This window comes from Columba livia, chromosome 2, assembly GCF_036013475.1.
Source record: "Columba livia isolate bColLiv1 breed racing homer chromosome 2, bColLiv1.pat.W.v2, whole genome shotgun sequence".
Taxonomy (NCBI): domain Eukaryota; kingdom Metazoa; phylum Chordata; class Aves; order Columbiformes; family Columbidae; genus Columba; species Columba livia.
In genome coordinates, this window is record NC_088603.1 from 47,181,585 (window position 1) to 47,201,215 (window position 19,631).

At 44.4% G+C, this 19,631-nt stretch overlaps 1 protein-coding gene across 1 annotated transcript; it reads left to right on the forward strand.

The window, feature by feature from the left end:
• The first annotated feature begins 14,905 nt into the window (after nucleotides 1-14,905).
• XCR1 (X-C motif chemokine receptor 1) lies at nucleotides 14,906-19,631 on the forward strand. The gene has a single exon (XM_021280347.2). It carries the CDS (start codon nucleotides 15,558-15,560, stop codon nucleotides 16,572-16,574), a length of 1,017 nt encoding a protein of 338 aa, XP_021136022.1. The 5' UTR covers nucleotides 14,906-15,557; the 3' UTR covers nucleotides 16,575-19,631.

Sequence of the window (19,631 nt, forward strand, 5' to 3'; positions counted from 1 at the left end):
ATTGGCAACAACCCATTGCTACAACTACAGCCAAGCTTTGTCAGGTCCTTGTGGTGTCCCCTAAAAAGGGCACAAGTCCCCTCTGCCATCTGACACCTGAGGAAAATGGACAGGGGGACAAATGGGGAAATGGTGATATTTCAGCTAAGTCCGATGCTTGGTTTCATGATGACTTCAGTAAAAGTGCAGGAAGCAAACAAAAATTTACCAGTGTCCACTCCAGGAACACCCAGTGATGGTTTGACTCAGTTTCTAGGAAAGATGAGTAAGGCATTTTGTCTTCACACCAACTTAAAAGTAGGTTTTAAAGCAACCTGTATACAAAAGTTACACCAAATCAAATCTAAGTGTGGCTTATATTGATTTAGCTTGACTTGATGGGAGAAAAGCATAAAGCTGATACAGAAACATGTAAATAGATGTAACCATACTTAAACCAAACTGAGATTCCACTTGCATGGTTTTGTGGTGCTTTAACTAGATCAGCTCATAACCACCCGTTTTGTGTATGGTCTGACAAAGCTTTGAAACTTTTTTTTTTTGCAGCATCAGCAGTTCAAATTCCTGCCTCTGATCCCCTGTGCTAAAGTGACAAAGTGAGGTGCTCGGTGATGGCTGGCAAAGCTAGGCACTAATTTTAAACCCACTTTCCTCAGCAGTTCAGGTTGTGCCACCTGACCTTTGCACGGCCATGTCAGAGGTGTGAACACACATTTCATTCCACCTTCCCAAGGGTTGGCCACGACCAGGCTGGCTCATACAATGCTCAATCCACTCTCTGATGGGATGTGAAAGCCCCAAGAGCTCAACGGGCTAAAACCCCCTGCAGAGAATTTGAATGAGAGCTGCAAAGGCTTCTTGGGGTGGTATTTTCTTCAAGGTGTGGCTTTATTTTTGGCTGTCTCTCTGTAGCAGGAGAAGTAAACATGATGCCATTTTAAGAGGTTTCCAGGTTTTCTCACTGTCTGCCTCAGCTATACTGGGATTTAGAAGTCTGGTTTTCCTAGGAAAGGTCCCTGCTTTCCCAGGCTCAAAGCTTTCTCAGCCGCGAAGTGGAAACATACTCAAAACTTTAACAAACATGTTTTCTCCAAAGTGTTCCTTTGCCATTTGAGGTAGAAAGATATTAACAAAATCAACCTACATGCAGGAAAACCACTTCCCATCTTGATTAGTCATATTTCATTTGCCAGGTATCAGAAAATCTCTGTGTTCAGCTGCAGAGCTCTTCAGGAAAACCAGAAGAGTCAAACCTGTCATGTGCTGTGGACACAGGCAGAAGTTTCTCCTTCCTTTTTACCTGTATTTAAAAATCTGAGCTTTCTTTACCTATCATATATATATAGAAGCCAGGGTACAAACATTGTCATTTTTCCTCTGGCATCATTAAAACCAAATAGACATTGCTCTTTCATCATAAAAAGGCAAAATTATACCCTGTTACTCAGATACCTACAGGGACAGTCTCATAAAACCCTAGATGAAGAACTGAAACAAAAATACCTACATTTCAAATAACGCTTTTTCTGCATTGTGAGGTGAGATCTGGGACTCAGTTTTGTAACCAGAGGATCACAGAAAAGGAGTCTTCATCATTTCATCTAAGCTCCCCTACACTTCAGCTCCAGTTGACTATAGCAGGGTTATTTACTTGTTATCTTAAGAATATGGGTGTAGCCAAGGGACTGTCTTTACGTGGTAGATAAAGCCTTAACAACTGCAGCTGCGACAAAATCCTTTCATCCCTTTTTCCTGGTTTCTGCGTGCTTCCATCACGTGCCTCATGGGGATATTTAAGAACAACTGTCATTAGCGTTAGTGAGCAATATGGGTGCACCCAGGTGGAAGTCAATACATGGCAAAGTATCGAAGTGTCTCTGAGAAACCTACGTAACATGTTATCACATAAAGTGGTTTATATCAGGTAAAGTGTGAAAGTGGCTGTTGGTGGGGGAGCTGCGAGGAAAGAACATGCTACCTTCGTATCTAAAATTCAAGCGAAAACAGAATGCTTTTGTCCATCAGATTTGGCAGATGGTGCCTCCTCTTTGGAAACACTGTGACTGAGCTGCTTTGGGAGGAGCTGCAGGTGGACAACCCAGTGTTCCTCCTGCCCATGGGCAAGCTGGCGACTGGGGCTATGAGGTATGATGGCACATGGCCTGGATGGTGGAGTAAGGGTGCCTTGCATCTCCCACAGGGCCAAGATGGTCTTTACCTGCTCGAAGAAGAGGGCTCTGCTGAGGAGGAGTGCCAGGGCCCCGCCTGGGCAGGCAAACTGAGTCAGCAGCATCTCCCAGTGCCCAGACACAGCCCTGCCCTGGTCGTACTTTGAAAAATGAAAAAAATACCAGGTAATTAGCATGCCCCCATGAAAATTTGCCTTCCCCCATGAAACATTTTGGTCTCAAACAGATGGGTGCTTTTTGACTTTTTCGCTAAGAACAAAATCCAAATGCTTTAATTTCAAGTGTACCTGAAAATGCCCTGTTGCTGCCGAGGTTTTAGTCTAGGTTCATAAAATGAACCATCAATTGACTCATACAGATGCAGCCAGATCTTTGAGCCTGTCATGTGCTTTCCAGGAGAGACTCAGCTGCCTGGAGAAGACCATGGGTCCCAGCAACCTCCCAGCAAGGTGATGCAGCAGCAATATGTCCAGTCCCAGGCTGGTGTGATGGGGCTTTGGAATGGATAGGAGATCAAGAGGCCCCATTGAGAGTGACTGAGAGGAGTAGGGGAGAAAGAGACGGACAAAAGAAAGATCTTGTCCGAGCAGCACTGGTGAAAAACACACTACCAGCACCCCTGCGCCCAGCAAATAGCACCCGGGGCCTGGACTCACCTACAGCCACATGAAGACCTGCTCCAATCTGACTTCCCAGAAGCCCTGCTTATCTGCATCTGGGGTAGACGTCGAGGTACCCACCTGCTGAAGAGCAGATGCTCAGCTAAGCCGCCCTTTGGAAGGGAGCTGTGGCTGTCTGGGTCCCTTGCAGGGGATTTCTTGGGCTGCTGAGGGGAAGGCAAGGGTTCTCTCTACTCAAGCATGCCATCTATTGCTAATCTGCACCACTGCACTGAGCCCACATCCATCATCCCTCTGCAGAGCCAGGCAGGGCATGCAAGATGTACAAGGAACTCTTGTCAATTCAATTTGTCAAAACCAGACAAATGTCTTGGGTCATGAGCCTTTAAGTTTCCTCCAGCTCTGTTTATCTAAATAAATCAATAAAATCTATAAATATGCAGAAAAACTTCCTCAAACTGGCACATACCTCACATCCTTAAGCTCGATGGAGAAGGGCCGTGTTGCTGCTGAAGAACGTGGGCAGGCTGGTTGTCACCGATCAGGACAGCTATCAAAGCAGACACCTCAATAACCCTTCTGGATCTTACAGTGTCTCCTACAATGTGCATGTGGTTTAAGGAACTGCATTATACCCGAAGTCCAGGGAAGCACGATGCTACTGGCTATTACACCTTGTCTTTTTACAGATTCATAAATATTTCTAATTCTATGAACATTGCTTTTATCTTTTTTATGCCTTTTTTTTTTTGGCTTCATTCATTTCCACAGAATTACGTTTGACTTGTATATGGTTTAAATGACTCGGCTCCCTGGGTTTTTTTCCCAGCAGAATATGAATATGATAAAAACAGACAGTTTGCCAGCTGCTAGAAATCAGAAGGACTCTACTAAAGTCAGAAAAAAATGCTACCAATTTACTTCAGCTGAGAAGCCCCTGATACTTGCCTTTTAATAGAGGAGCTGCCCCAAAGTTCCTCCAAAAGCTGTAATTAGTTACTGTCATGATCCATTCCTACTAATTTATTCCCTGTAGTCAAGGCTCAGCTTTGTATCCTGGCCAATGTCTCCTATAGGTTGAGAAAAGCCTTTATCAGCCAGACCATACCTACAGCAATAAGTAGTATCTTTTGCTAGAACAAAAGACATTGATGGGAAAAGAGACAACGTGGATGGAGAGCTGAGCTATTTGGTATCTCAATTATAGATGAAAGCTTGAAAGCGAAGGACTTGCTGGAGCTCACCTACAAGCAGACAAGCTCTCCGGGCATCTTGGTTTTTCATTCTATGTCAACTGGTCTTTAAAACCTACTTCCGCAAACTTCACTTTGGTCACATCAACCACCTAGTGCTACTGGCAGTGTTACACACCCCCGGCAGCAGCAGCTTGGCAGAAGCTGAGCTTTTTGCTGCTGTGAAAAATTACAAAGTAAGGGACAATTGCATTTTGTTTCAGGAAAAGAAGCGGTAGTTCACGACAAAAAGGAAAAGAACATAAATTGCTCTGAAATACTGCGGGTTTCAATTTTGGCTGAGACGGAAACCCACACTTAGAGCTGTGGTGTGCACATGTAGCAGGCTCTGGCACCCAGAGCTGAACAGGGGGCTTGTCAGTGCAGGGTCTGACCCCTGTTAGGGCAGAGTAACACAAGAACTGAAAAGAAGCTTGGGAGCAGTTTGTAAAGTCTGCTTGCTTCATTTCACATGCCTGTGACAGCATGGTGGTTTGGCTGCATCTTCCAAGAGAGAGAGACCACAGAAGAGCCCCAGGCACCAGTGTTTTGCATTGCACACGTCATTCGTGCTTGTCTGCCTCATGCCCAGCAAAGGAGCAGCCTCTGCAGGCACACCAGGTGGTTGTGCAAATGCATGCTCGGTCCCATGAGCACGGTGCGGCCTCGCAAGTGCCCACTGGAAGCCAGGAATGAAGGTTTGCTCCTCGCACTGTGTTCAGCTCAGCTTCTGGAGAAGAGGTGCAGACAAGTACAGAGGCACCTCTGGTCACTTGGGGTGGTGGCTAAGTTACACAGCAAAATCCAAGAGCTTCATCCGTCCCTGAATCTTAAAGCCTTGTCAGGAGAACTTGTAAGCCTTGTGCTCCCCGGGGCTGAGACACCATTGGGCTGCTCCTTTGCAGGGGCAAGGGATAGGTGGGATTGCATCCCAGATTTGAAGAACGGAAATGTGTTTATTAATCGTATGTCCTGCATGGATTCTTCGTGTCATCCATGGATAGTTAGCCTGAATTCACTTCTACATTATCATCCACAAATGTATCTAAAAATTGTTTTAAGTAAAGTACTATTTGAAAAGGGAAAGTATACAAGTAAACTACTTTCTAGACTATTTGGCCTTTACACAAGCCTAGGGACTCATGCTCACGGGTCTTAATTGCACTACTGCCTTCACCTTCTTGTCTTTGGCTTTTTGCACTTCAATTTGACAGAAGGAGTTGGTCACAATCTTCATTTTCCTTGAGAGACACAATGGTTGTTGTTTACCATGGTTTGAGCATAATATCACCAAAGAAGAAGAACATACCTTGACCAGTTGAATTGAACAGAACAAATGTCCTGGGTGACTGGAGCCACCTTGGAGCTGGTGTAGTACAATCTAGGAGCTAGGGAGCAGTTCTGGAGAAGACCATGCCAACCCTTGTTGCACAAAGTATTGTCTGCCCTTAGTGCACTTACCGCAAGATCTTGCCAAAGGACAGATGGCCGGAGATGTTATGAAATGTCTCAGGAACTGGAATATTAAGATTTTGTCTCGGTTTGCCCATGTTTCACACGCAGAGACCCTGATGTTACCTCCTGCTGTGGAATGTGGGCTGCAGCTGACTTTTTGTTAAAGAACAGCTTATCTGGGTGGATTTGCTGCTGCCGGCCACCTGCTTGCTCATACTTTGGTGTTGAAATACACGTGCACAAACTGCTAGGCATGGCAGATGGAAATGTGCAGATGTCTTCTGCAAAGTGTCGTGGCTGCACTGAGGTAAAGAGCTTTGAGCTGCCTATTTTAACAGCAGTGAATGTACAACGTAAGGAAAAGAGCAAAATGCTAGAGGAAAATATCTGGGTGCATGAAAGCAAGCCAGGGCTAGCAGGATCCTAAGAACTGCTGGGCTTAGACTGAATGTTTCAGCCAGATGTATTTCAGCCCAAATCTTTGAATGGAACAGCTGTGCTCATAGGGGCAGCCAAAAGAAAGGATTTATTCTCTGAAAAGCCTATTGAGAGCAAAGCATGAGCTGAGTCTGTCTGCCAGGAGGTGGGTCTCACCCAGCAGCAGGGACCAAGCACAGTCCAGTTCCACCTGAACTGCAATTGCCGCAGGATCAGCTGGAGAAGTCATTGCTGACACAGTTATTCTTAGGAACTGAGGAAAAATATTTGAGGAAATGGGTTCCTCTCTTCAGATGAAGCTTTTGCAAAGGTGCTTTGCCCAGGCTGTGCCTCTGGCCTGTGAGCAGATGTGCCACACCAGGAGGAAGTGCTGGAGTTTGGGGAAGTAGCAGCTAAAACAACGCAAGAGCGTTTTTGGTTGTGGTTGATTTTTTTTGGTGCACGTTATTAATTGCCTCATGGTTAACATAAACAGTGCTCAGAATGCAACTGTGGGTGGGGTTTTTTTTCATTAAATGTTTTTTATTTTGCTTTATCTCATCAGTGTATTCAATAGAGAGTTGGGAAACAGCACTTGTGCTCTGGAAATGTCCTAGCACAAGGAAATTCCTTCAGCTCTGTCTTTCTTCTGGAGAAAACTTTGACTATGAAAAGCTCTGCTTTCTCAAGTTTTGTTTTGGTTTTGTTTTTTTTTTCCAAGGTCTGACTGAGCCTTGGGCACTTCCCATCACCATTTGAGATGCCTTCAGACTATCAACTAAATCTCAGGCCATTCCTCTCTCCCATTCTCCCTTGCAATCAGGTTGTTTTAAAAGCTGTTACGTACCCGACCACCTGACATTTCTCTATTATTTCCTCTGACTCCAAATTTAACCCAGAGAACATCTCTGGCCTTTGGTACTCTCCAGAAAGAGACAGCCACTGGGAGCAAAGCTAATTTTTTGCTGCCGTGTGATCTGCAAGACTCAAAGGAAATAAGCGGTCAGTGGTGGGCAGAGTGGTTTCTCTTCTTTCTTCTTTTATTGTTTCATTTGGTTTTCTAGCATTGCCCTCTTCACTGGCTGAACTGTGGAGTGATGATTTTAGGGACCCAGTAACCCAGGAAGGGGTGGCAACAGGGAGGGCAGCAGACAGGCAGCAGGACATGCTCAGACACCCTGTACCTCTGTGTCAGTGGTGGTGCTTCAGGTCTGCAGACTCAAGATGTCCATGACAAAGTTTTTCTCATCCGAACCACCATCAGACCACAGAGCAGCTGCTGCCCTGAGAAAGAGCAGGGACAATACGGCAGTCAACAAAATTTGCCTGGTGAAAAGCAAATGCTGTGCTGTGACTTGCCTGACAGTGAGCTATCATCTCCCTCCAGTGACAGAAAGCTGCTCGTACGTCAGGTCTGAGTCTTCACAAGACCTGCAGCGTATTGATTCAAGAGAGCAGCCAGTGGAGGTGGGAATACAACCATGCTTCATTCATTTACCTGGCTGCAGCCTTTCATTCTTCAGTCTTGCTTCTCCTGCAAGAAAAGGCTCCCCATGGCTCCCTTGGCCAGCTGCTGTGCTGGAGGGAGTGTGTGGAAAGGCTCCCAGCTTGGCCAGGTCCATCCACTGGGAACAGTGGTAGAGGATGCCACAGACACCCACCTGCCTGAGTCTGGGTGTCTGGCAGCCGCCTGGGGTTGGGTAAGTGGCAGCCGAGGCCGGCGGGTACCAGTGGGGTGAATAAGGCAAACTCACACCCTGTGCTGTGTTACAAAGCATCAGGGATGTGATGAAGGGAAAGCAAAGCAAAACTGGTTGGAAAATGCTAAGGAGACAGTAGCGACGTACACATTTATGTTGTTTGTCTCCTTACGCTATGCTCAGCTTTTCATTTTGTGCAAACATGGCACAGTGGGCATGTTTTTCTCACTTTCTCTTCTTTCTCCCTTTGGCTAAAGCCTTGCAAGGAGACTCATGAACTTCAGCATCAGGATGACTTCACCAGTGGAAACAGCCTGATGCAAGTAAGCCCATTGCACAGTCATTAAAAACAGAGACCAGCTGCACTCCCAGGGATGAGAACAGTCTCCATGACAAATCCAGGCTTCTTGCAGTGACATTGCTCAGCTCTCTGTCCAGAAAATTCACCTCTTTCTGCCTGCACCCACCACTGCCAAGGCTGCATCTTTCCTTCCTTCTCCAAGCCACGTTCCTGGGCTGTAGGTGGGTGTAATGCTCTGAATTTGGCCTTGGGACAGAGGCAGGACTGCCTCATACCTGCTGGTCACACCAGTGGCTACTAGTGTAGTTTCCCTCTGCTTCAGCATCCTGCAGCAACAGGTCGAGCAGCAACACTGGAAATCCCACCCAAGATGTAGTACACAAATTCTTTAGACATATGGTTTATAATCCTCTTGAAAAAAAAATCTCAGTTGGGTGTGCATAGCTTAAATATATCAGTAGCAATGAAATTCTACAGAAAAATACAGCCTTGTTCTTCAAGTTGTCCCTGAGCCATAAAAATGAGTTCATGAACTTTATATGGACGCAAGAGTTTCGCTAAGCTTTAGAGGGAAGCCATGCAATTATTTCTCCCAAAAGCACAATGTGCTCCTTTTCCTTGATCATTGTCTTTATTTCACAAATGTAAGAATTTTTGAAAAAATAGATTCAGCTTTTTTACATACATTTTACATAACAGACTTCTCACACAGCTTTAAGATTGCTAATTAAATATACAGTGTAGTGTCTGGTGAGTGTTCTTAAGGACAGCCCCATCTCGCAGTATATCGTCGGGATAATACGTGTACATCCACACACAAGAGGTGTGTGTTCGTGGCAACATTTCATTGGCAGCAGAAATCTGCAGTTATGTCCTGCTTTAGTAATAAAAATAAGAAATGGATTTGCTTGGTTTCAACTGCCAACAAACCCAGCCACTAAGAACCAAAGTGATGCTCTTTTCACGGCCGAATAACGGAGCACTTATACTCTCTATGGAGCAGACGGGAAAGTGATACATCGTGTCACCGCTGTCTGGCCTGTGAGAAATGTCCTAGTGTTTAGTGCCTGGTAGGAGTGTTGCTACTACATGAAATCAGAATTGCATATCATACAAAGAGCTTGATGTAATCTCTTTGTTCGCAAAAAATACACTTAAAGTCTCACTTGTCTACCCTGTAGAAACAAACTGATAACATCGCCACTCAGAAAACCCCAGAAAGCTCCAGTTTGCTGTTTCCTTCCAGCTAGCTCTTACCAGAAGGACTATTTCTCCTCACTCCTGGGATGCCTGCTTGCTGATCGTGTCCTTGTATGAACTACCAGAAAAACTATGGCCAAACTCTGCACAAATGCAAGCAGGGAGCAATGCCCTTCTTTACACCATCCAGCTAAATTAAGGGGGTGGATTGCTCCTTTTCCTTGCCCTTGGGGAGCAGGGGAATACCCAGAGCTGTAACCATGTTGGCTCAAAGCCCTGTTGTGGGCAACCACAGGCTGGATGACAGCCGCATCCACTTCCACACGAGCCTCTTTGGCCAAGGTTGCTCCTGCCCGAACACTCTGTTGGATGGCTGCTGCCCACCGCATCCTTTCCGACCAGCCTTAGCACCAATAAAACCTACTGAGCAAAGAGATGTGAAGCCATGGTTTTAACACCACACACCGAACCCCAGCGTGTCCAGTTGACAGTGTGCAACCTGCAGAGATATTTTCATTCCCTGCTGTCCCTTCTACCCAGAGGTTTGATTTGGGATGGAAGTAAAGGTAGCAGGGGGTTCAAAAGCAGAGTGCAAACACCAGATATTTTTCCAAAAAAAATCTCTGGAACAGAAGAAGCTACAGTGAGACTGTGATAAAGGGCCCAGAGAGTGTGTTTGCAGCTCTTGGGGAAGGAGAAGCTGCAGAAGGAGGGAACATCAAAACCTCTTCCTCATTGTAAAAACAGACTTGGCTGCTAATTTTACCCCGGTGGAGACTTTGGGTGAGGGGGAAGGCTGCTGCTACAGCAATGCTATGGCAGCACTTCCTAAAAAATACCATTTTTTGCATGGCAAGTCCCACAAGCATAAATTTTGTGTGTCTACATAGAAGACATAAGTCGATCCTGTCTTGACTGTAGTGTTACTTAGTATGTAAACTTGAACTCATATATATGCTTCAGGAGCCATGTCCAGGCTCTTAATCTGAGATGTTTCTTCCTCCCTAGACAGGGGTTTTTCAGGGCTGAGAGGCAGAGCTCGGGGAGAACAGCAGACCACCAAGGAGCTGGGCTGACCACACGTGCTGCACCTGTCCTGTGAAACCTGTGGGGCATGGATGGAAGCACAGATCTCAGAAAATCACCCAACCCAAGAGTAAGTTTTGCTTTAAAAACAGGGTAAGATTTTCCATGAGGAGCTGAGCTTCTTGGGGCACTGCAAAACTGAACTGAACACGGGGAGTCCTGCTGATTTTAATCTTTACCCATGTCCTGAAGGAGTTTGCTACCATGTGCAAAACTCCAAGGCAGACAAAAGGTTGTTCCACCCACCAGTGCAGAGCAACTGTCCAGAGTGCATTTGTGCTGTGAGACAAGTCTACATCCTAATCATGACTTCCAGGACTTTGCTGTCCATCTCCTACATGTAAATCCAAGGGTGTGCTCCAAGATAACAGTCATAGTTAAGGAAGGAGACACATTATTTAACATGTTTTAACTTTAAATAAAAAATGCTGCTTCATGAACCTGTTTGAAAAACTAAAACCCCTTCCTGCCAAAAAAACCCCACATTTGGGATTTCTTTTCCTGTCACAAATTGGAACAAGAGATGGGCTAAGGAAGTAGCTACCAGATAAATTCCAGTTTAGGGGAACAGAAATTTATTTTGTGACATAACCTTTGCTGTTGGAGTAGCTAAAGAGCAAACTAACCTACAAATTCAGCCAACTTTTTTTTTTTTTTTTCTTTTTAAATTTCCCTGAGAAACCTGGAGAACAAGCTGTGAAGCCCAGTGGCTCTAGCAGGAGTTTGAATAAAGTGATTAAAAAATGCTTTTGAGGTAGCTCCCGTCAGCATGTCTTATGGTGGCAGGGGGGTTCTCTCTATGACGTTCTCCTCACCTAATAAGACTGGTCCTTTCTAATTAAGATTAACTTAACCTCAGTTTGTCTGTGTAAATGCCAGAAATCTTCTCAAAGGGAACTGTCTCAGCTGCCTCTGCCTGGGGAGGAGGCTGGTGTAACACCCAGTGAGGAGCAACACAACTCCTGCCAGTGCCTTTCCCTCCAGTGACCACAATGGGAGTTGACAAAGCTCCTCCCAGACACTCTTGCAAGTGCTCAGTTTAAAAAAGAAATAAACTGGTGAAGTATATGTATCTCCAGGTGACAGAAGAACTCCAACTGAAATAGAGGCTGCTTATAACAGCACTTTCATGTTTCTGTGTTAAAATCCTTTCTTCTGTGATGCTCCAAGGTAAAAATCAACACTACTAGAAAATTATGGCTTCTGGAAAAGTGGTTCTGGTCAGGAGTGAAATGGATGTTGAATGCCTTGCTGAGTGCTCTTCACAAGGGCAGGGATGGCTTTAAGCTGTAGGAAGTGTTTTTCCTCTGTTCCTATTTGTCCTGACAACAGAAATTAAGGTAATTTCCACCTCCTAACCAACTTCTGCTCTCACTTGTACCCTTATGTATACATGCTGAAAACAGTTCCATTATTTGTATTTCATGTGTGACACTAATATGTTCTTAGTCTGTTGATTCAATCATATCAAGTTTTTATCTCCTTTGCACGTCTTTAACCGAAAATCCATGCACAGCATTTCTTATTTATAAAGTAGAAAGGGGAAAGATAAAATACAATACAGCAAAAATACAGGGTATGATTCAAGGAGTTTTGTACCAAATCTGAAACGAGAAGGAAAAGATCCAAGTGACTCAGGTTCCTGCAAGGTGCCCCTTACTATCACCAGCCTGATGGAGGTCTTCCCAGCTGGCACAAACGTAATATTAACATCAAAGCACATACTTAGTCCTGATCAGCCAGCCAGGAGATCTGATGCTTTGCAGTCTGGAGACTCCATCTGCAACTGTATCAAGCCTGCACCAGGTGACACAGCACATCACGCTGCATCGTATATATTGGTTATAATGGAGCACACAGTGCAAAGCTGTGTTTACCCTGAAAATTATGAGCCCCCTCTGAGGGCAGGTCAGCAGCAAGGTCCTCAATTGAGGTCTCACCTGCCCTGGGAGCACAGTGTGGAGGTACCACATGCCAGGCAGCCTGCAGTTGGTGTGAACAATGGTGGTGCAATACCTGCAGTGCCTGACCCTCTAGCAAGCAGGAGCTGGTGGAAAATGACGTGGGGTGCTGGTTGACAGCCAGCTGAATATGAGCCAGCAGTGTGCCCAGGTGGCCAAAAAGGCCAAGAGCATCCTGGCTTGTATGAAGAATAGTGTGGTCAGAAGGACTAGGGAGGTGACTGTCCCACTGTACTTGGGGCTGGTGAGGCTGCGCCTTGAATACTATATTCAGTTTTGGGCCCGTCATGACAAGAAAGACATTGAGGTGCTGGAGAGAGTTCAGAGTACGGCAATGAAGCTGGTGAAGGGCCTGGAGCACAAGTCTGATGAGAAGCAGCTGAGGGAACTAGGGCTATTCAGTCCGGACAAAAGGAGGCTGAAAGGAGACCTTATCATTCTACAACTACTTGAAAGGAGGTTGTAGCATGGAGGGTGTGATAGGACAGGAGTAAATGGCCTCAAGTTGTGCCAGAGGAGGTTTGGATTGGATATTAGGAAAAATTTCTTCACTGAAAGGCTTGTTGGATATTGGAACAGGTTGCCCAGGGAAGCAGTTGAGTCACCATCCCTGGAGGTGTTTAAAAGTTGCATAGATTAGGTTCTTAGGGACACGGTTTAGTGGTAGACTTGACAGTGTTAGGCTAATTGCTGGACTCACTGATCTTAAAGATCTTTTCCAACCAAAATTATTCTATGATCACATGATTTCAGATGCCTCAGCAGACAGGAGGCTAGGAGGAAAGCCAAAGACACCATATATTCTATAGCAACAGTTGAGGTAAGCAGAGTCTAAATTACCACCTCTTCTAGAGCGAGCTGGGGAGACAATCATCCCCCTGACAAGGACAACACACCTGGGAGTTGGTGGGTGCTGGGAAACAGGGGAGCTGCATGTGGTGATGGATACTGTGGTGCACCTCGGCCTCCCCCAGGCTCCCTAGATGCCAAGCCGGGGAGCTCTTGGCACAGGGAATTTACCTCGCTGCATAGCTTTGCACAGACAGGTGGCCCTCAAGTTTGTCTGTCTGAGGACAGAGTGTCTGACTGCTCAAATGCCTGCTGTCTGGATTTATGGTTTTGCAGTGGCACCAAGGAGGAAATCCAAGACAGACAAATGTACTTGTTTTATGAACTGGGACATTAGCCAAGAGTTAGTCCTGCAGCATTAAGAAGCAACTGAGAACAAGCTACTTCATGGAAGCTTTTTACTACTTTCTCTAGACATGCCTAGCACAAAATCGGAGGGAGGATTCTGAATTTCCTGAGCTGGCTCCATGCAACTGTTCCTCTAGCTCCTCCCAGAGCACAAGACAGAGCATTTCGAGTCAGTTGCATGAGGTATCGAGGCACATGGAGATTTGGAGACAGCGAGCAAGAGGGTGAGCAATGCTCTGCAGAGGATACCTGGGTCTCTAACCACTGCCTGCCATTCAGCAGGGGTGTGAAGTGCAGCACAACATGGGCTCATGAGGGGCAAGATGTGTGCAGGTCAGAATAACTCCCAGGCAGAGGAAGGGATTGGGGATGAGGTGTTTTTGAGAGGTCCTTGTGTCAGGGGGCAAAAGCAATTGCAGCAGAGGTAAGGAGCAAGCCAGTCACATCCCTTTTGGCTGTGCAGCTCCTGGCGGGTGGGCAGTCCTGCCTTGGGGCTTGATGGCACTGAGCAGCCAGCATAGGAGGAGAGCATAAGTGATGAAGACAGTGGTCTGCACCATCATCATCATCCATGGAGAACCCTCACTCTTTGCAATGAGGCTACTCTTCACCTTTAGAACAATTTCTAGGCAGGAATATCCCCAGCATAAGCTGAAACAGGACACAATGATGGTCAAGACCTCAATCTAATCCATATATTGCTTAAGTGTCATTTGTACGATCAAGCAAAACCAGAGATGACATCCTCAGCAGGGACTTGTCCTGCATGCCTGAAGATGGCAGCATGGTACACACTGAGGCCACTGGCACAATCTCCACTCAGGACTGTGCCTCTGTTGATAAAGTTGTCAGGGCCACTTGCTGTCACAGTACTGAATCCCACACATCCCTCACCTCCAAAACCAGGCGGCTGCATCCCAGTGGATAGACCGTCCCTGGCCTGTGCGGCCTGTGCCAAGGTCTGGTGGACCTGAACCAGCTACCCTCATGGATGGCATTAAATGCTGGCAGCCAGCTGTGCTCCCTGGCATGCTTTCGTGGTGTAGACATAACCCTTCCGTTCTCCAAAGGCAACAGGTCTTTTCCTGGCTGTAGCAGGCAGATTCTGCCTTCACTGATCCAAAAAGGAAAATGTCACCATCACATTTTTGGCCTGAGTCGTGGAGTTTCTTTCTTGCAAATGTACTTCCAAAGAAATCAGTGGTAGGTCTGGCAGTGACTTCAGTGAAATCAGGATCCAAACATGGTGCTGCAGGTAAGCCTTCATCTGAGATAATGTTAATTTAGACTTTGAACTGCCGGTTGGAGCTATTACTAATTTTTCTGTATCTATTTTTAGCTTAATTTCAGAAAGAAATTAGTCTACTGTGACCTTGCTACCCTTATATGTTCACCTGGTTGTATATCATCTTCCAAGTTTCAGTAACTTCTGACACCGTTGGCCAATTTCAACCAACCATTCAGTTGAGATTAAATTCCTACTTGCAGACAGGCAGACAGGCAGAGGGCAGCAGCCCCCAGAAAGGGGTGGAATTTGAGGTCTATATCTGTTCTGTCCTTGAGAATTAGCAGGCCACAGAGATGCACAGAGTGCCCAGTGTGGATATGCTTCCGCCACAGCTTGGAGATTTTTAGGTATCAACCAACCTCAAGACAAAAATGTGTAAGAAACATGCTTTTCACATTTTTGATGCTTGCACTTGTTAATACTGGTACTGCTCAGCTTTTTAAATCTCTGCAGTGCTGAACCTCAGTGACAAAGAATCATACACATGGCGAAGAGTTTAGGAATTTGATACAATGCCAGAAAACTCAAAACATAGTAGCAGATTTGAAAGTCTTGCCACCTGGAATACTCAAGTTAAAAACCAATGTACCCTCAGCCTTCACACAGTAGCAGTTGTCACCAACCATATTGGTTTAGAAACGTCTTCGTTTCCGACTTCTATATTTAACACTGCTTTGAGGGTAAATCTTTAGTTTCCACCTGTTTACACTCTAATCATAAGAGGAAATTACTCCTTTCTCTCCACAAACCAGGACAAATAAGGTAGTTTCACTGCTTCTTTTTGTCTCTTAAAACAGAAGTGTCCACAGCAGGAGTTTAGTTATTAGGTTGATTTTCACCAAAATTTTTGTTTGATTATTGCTGTTCTTAGAAGTAGCTGCTGGAGAACAGCACAAGGTTTGCAGGAAGAAATGGATGACGAGCCTCATGTACCTGATTTGGATGAGTACTATTCATATGAATATTCTGTTAATGAAAGCAATGCCTGCGAAATGGGCAACTATTTTGTATTTTACACTCATCTCACTACTGTCGTCTACACTCTGGCATTTTTGCTCAGCCTGCTAGGAAACAATCTAGTGTTATGCATCCTATTCAAATATGAAAACCTGACATCTTTAACGAACGTCTTCATCCTGAATCTCTGTGTCTCTGATTTAGTCTTCTCCTGCATGCTGCCTTTCTGGGCAGTGGACCAGTCCTTTGGGTGGATTTTTGGTGAGTTCCTTTGCAAAGCAACAAATACTGTCTTCTCCATCGGCTACTACAGCGGCGTTTTCTTTCTGACTCTCATGACTATCCTAAGGTACTTGGCTGTAGTGAACCCTCTCTCAACTTTGAGATCCCAGACACAGTGTTGTGGTTTTCTGGTGAGCTTAGTTGTATGGACTGTTAGCATATTAGTTGTGGTTCCTGAGATGATTCACACCACAGTTCAAGAAACCTTGGAAGGTGGCAAGACCTGCGATTATGCTGACTGGAAATGGAAAAAGGTGGACATTTATCAGAGAAATGTACTCTTCTTGTTTTCCTTTGGGGTTATTTTATTCTGTTACTTCAAGATACTGATAATCCTGCTCAGAGCAAGATCTCGCAGAAAGCACAGAACTGTGAAACTCATCCTTATTATTGTGGTGGCTTTTTTTCTGAGCTGGGCACCTTACAACATCCTCAGCTTGCTGATTACTTTTCCATCACCTACCTGTCAATATCAAAAAGACTCCAACCTTGCCTTTCACATTAGCCGTAAAATTGCCTTCTCCCACTGCTGCCTCAATCCTGTGCTCTATGTATTTGTCGGAGTCAAGTTCAAGAGGCATTTGTCACGTTTATGCAATCAGTATTTACCCTGTGGGAACAGTAAAGTCACCAGGCCCAGGATCTGCTCTCAAGACAAATTCCACTATGAAGATGCATCCGTCTACTGAAGCGAGACCTGACTACTAGCACTAATCTGTGATGAACTTTCAGATTTTAAAAGCCATGGGTAATCTCCAATTCTCAGAGGCACTTGCCTGAGAAAGACAGGCAAATTTAGTCTTTGCAAACATGCTGTGTATGGAAAGTAATTTAAAAAAAAGTACGTGCAGTGGGATGGAGAACTGAGAATGCTGAGAAATTACTTCTTTGGTCTGTAAGTCTTATCTTTATGATCTTTTGCACGGGGAGATAGATTTTCTCTCATTTATAATTTCATTTTTTTAAAAACAACACAAGAGGTTTTCTTTTTCCATTGGGAGCTAAGCCATCAGGTTTTAACATACATGGTGTGGCTTGTTGTTTTCTTGCCTGACTTAAAATACTTGGATTGTATATAGCAATGGTCACGTATGTATTTCTGTAGCTTTTAATGCTTTACAGTGTTTACCAGTACTGAACTCATTGTATTGTCTCTTTTTGTGGCTCTCGGGATTTATTGGATTGACAATAGCTAGAAGACCTCAGAGTGTCTGAATTTCTCAGTGCAAGTGTTCTTTTACCTGTTGGTAGGTAAATATATATAAAACTAGCTTAGTGTAAAGGCAGTCTTTTGGGTGCAAAATGGAAAGTTTGGGAGAGCCCTAGAAGGAACAGAAGCTGTTAAGAAGATACTTATCTAGGATATTAGTTTTCCTCCTGTTACTCCTCCTGTCACAGGCACCTTCCAAGCCCTGGGTATCCCTTCAGGTGTTGCAATGGATGGAGAGTCCCATCTTCCGAGCAGTGCAGGAGCATAGTTGCCTCTAAATGCTCTCTGCCTCTTTTTCTGCCTTTGCCATGGTGCTGTGAGGAAGTAAACTTTTTAAAAAGGTTACTGTGCAAGAACAAATGGCTTTATTAATAGTGAGATTGAAATAGCTTGTTTTATTTGTAAAATTAATGTTTGGCCTTTTTTTCTTTTTTTCTCCTTAGGCAGGTTTTAGTCTATATACTTGGATACTTGCTGCTTCATAACTTTTTAAAAACTGCTTCACAGAGGTGTTTAAAGCTTTGCTTAAAACCTGATCATCAAAGCCAGCCGTGTGTTTGTTTTTGGTGTGCTTCACTTCTGTGTAAATACCAGATATGCTCATATCTCTGAGGTGTGTGAGCATCTGGTCTAACCAGCTGCCTGGCCACATGCAAGTCTTTTGTTTCTGCATGCATCTCATCTGCATGGGCAGGTGGGAAGGAAAGTGCAAATATTTGCATGAACCTAGCTTTGGAAATGTTGCTAAGGGGGCTAGCTGTGTTAAGTGCAGGAATGTTTTTACATGTCCACTAAAACATGGTTTCTCAATTAAAAGGGAGATGAGGGAATTCAATTCAACAGCACACATTTTTGAAACAAAACCATTCACATTCTGATTACACCAAACAAACTTTGTGGCTTTTTTTTTTCTCACAGAAACAGATGTTCTTCATGATAGCTCAGTGTTGGTTTTTCCTTTTTTAACCTCAGGCAGTGTAATATGTAGTGCATGCTCTTGTGTAGCTGAATGACAAAGCCTCTGGAAACCAGAATATCTTATTTGCTAGCATTTGTATAGAAAGCCAAGGTAGCTTTGCAGTGGCATCAAGCTGTGGTTTGGCAATTGTTCTAATCAACAGTTTGTCTTTTGGGGCAGCCATCTTAAAAATGTCTCTCTGTTGTTTCTGTACTATTTCATTTGATCTCCAAAGATCATGTGGAGCAGACAACACATTCTTCTCAGCTGCCGGATAGTTTATAAAAAGCAGAAACTCAGACATGGCCATAGTTCAATATCCTACTATCCTATTCAGAAGCAAGAATACCTATGGAAAAGCATAAGAATGGGTCAAACATATATGACACATATCCAAATAGTCCTTCTAGGGCTATAGTTTGTGGTTTGCCCATAGTTTGTGGTTTGTGCTTCAGTTTAGCTGCCAGAACAAAGTGATCATATCTTCCCCCTTATCACCAGATGCACCTTTCTGAACAAGTCAGTGCTGGTATCCCTTTACTGTAGTTATTGGCTAAAACTTAAAAAATATTAAAAGGTTACTTATTAATCCCACAGGGAACTCACTTGCATTCAGACAAACCATAGAAAGGTGGAAGTTGTCATTTGTCTGGTTGTGGTGGAACTCAGATTTTGCCTTTTGTGTCCTCATAAGAGTAATTTGAAATGAATGTGGTTGCTTCTGTACACTTCAAGACAGTTTGGACTGGGGACTCAATACCTTCAATTATGAAGAGACAACCTACTGAAGGACAAATGAATCCAAATTCTTCTTCTGTTCTGGTAAGTCAGGACCACTTCACAGGCACCAGCAAAGCTCTACAAGAGAAAAAGGCTGTGATGATGAGTAAAAGAAGCTTCCATGCATCTGCATAATTTCAACAGTCATTCGACTCATTGTCCTACAGCTACGCTACCCTGAAATCTTTACTGTCAATACATTTTACGTTTATTTTCAAAAAGTCAAGAAGTGTAACAGAAGCACAAGACACTGAAACGATCCTACTCTGCCAAGTTTTTAGCAAGGTATTTAAACATGTTTGTAGCTTGAGCATGTTTTGTTACGGTATATCTGAGCATGTAAAGGGAAAGTTTAATATTACCCATTCTACTGCTGCCTACCATAACCAAAGTAACTCAGCATGTGGAAACTTCCGCTCCTGATATAATGAAGTGGTACTAATAAACATTCAGAAATTCAGTGTAATACTATACCGTGACTATTGTTCTCTGCCTTTGATAACCACCTATTAAAGTTAAGGTATTTTCAACTGAAGAAGTATTTGTGAATTTTCATAGATTAATTTAGCTTGTATTGTCTTGGAAGAGACTTCTGGAGGTTGGCCACTCCTCCACCCTGCTCACAGCAGTTCTATCTTCCCAGTTAGACAAGGTTGCTCAGGGCCTTGTTTAGTTAAACTCTGAAAATCTTCAAGAACAGAGAATGCGTAATGCCTCTGGGTTCCTGTTCCAATACTTCACGACTCTCATGGTGGATATTTCTCCTTCTACATGAACAAAATTTCTTTTACTGCAACC

Excerpts from the sequence above, each read along its gene's own strand:
- XCR1 (XM_021280347.2), top strand. The coding sequence starts at position 15,558 with ATGGATGACGAGCCTCATGTACCTGATTTGGATGAGTACTATTCATAT.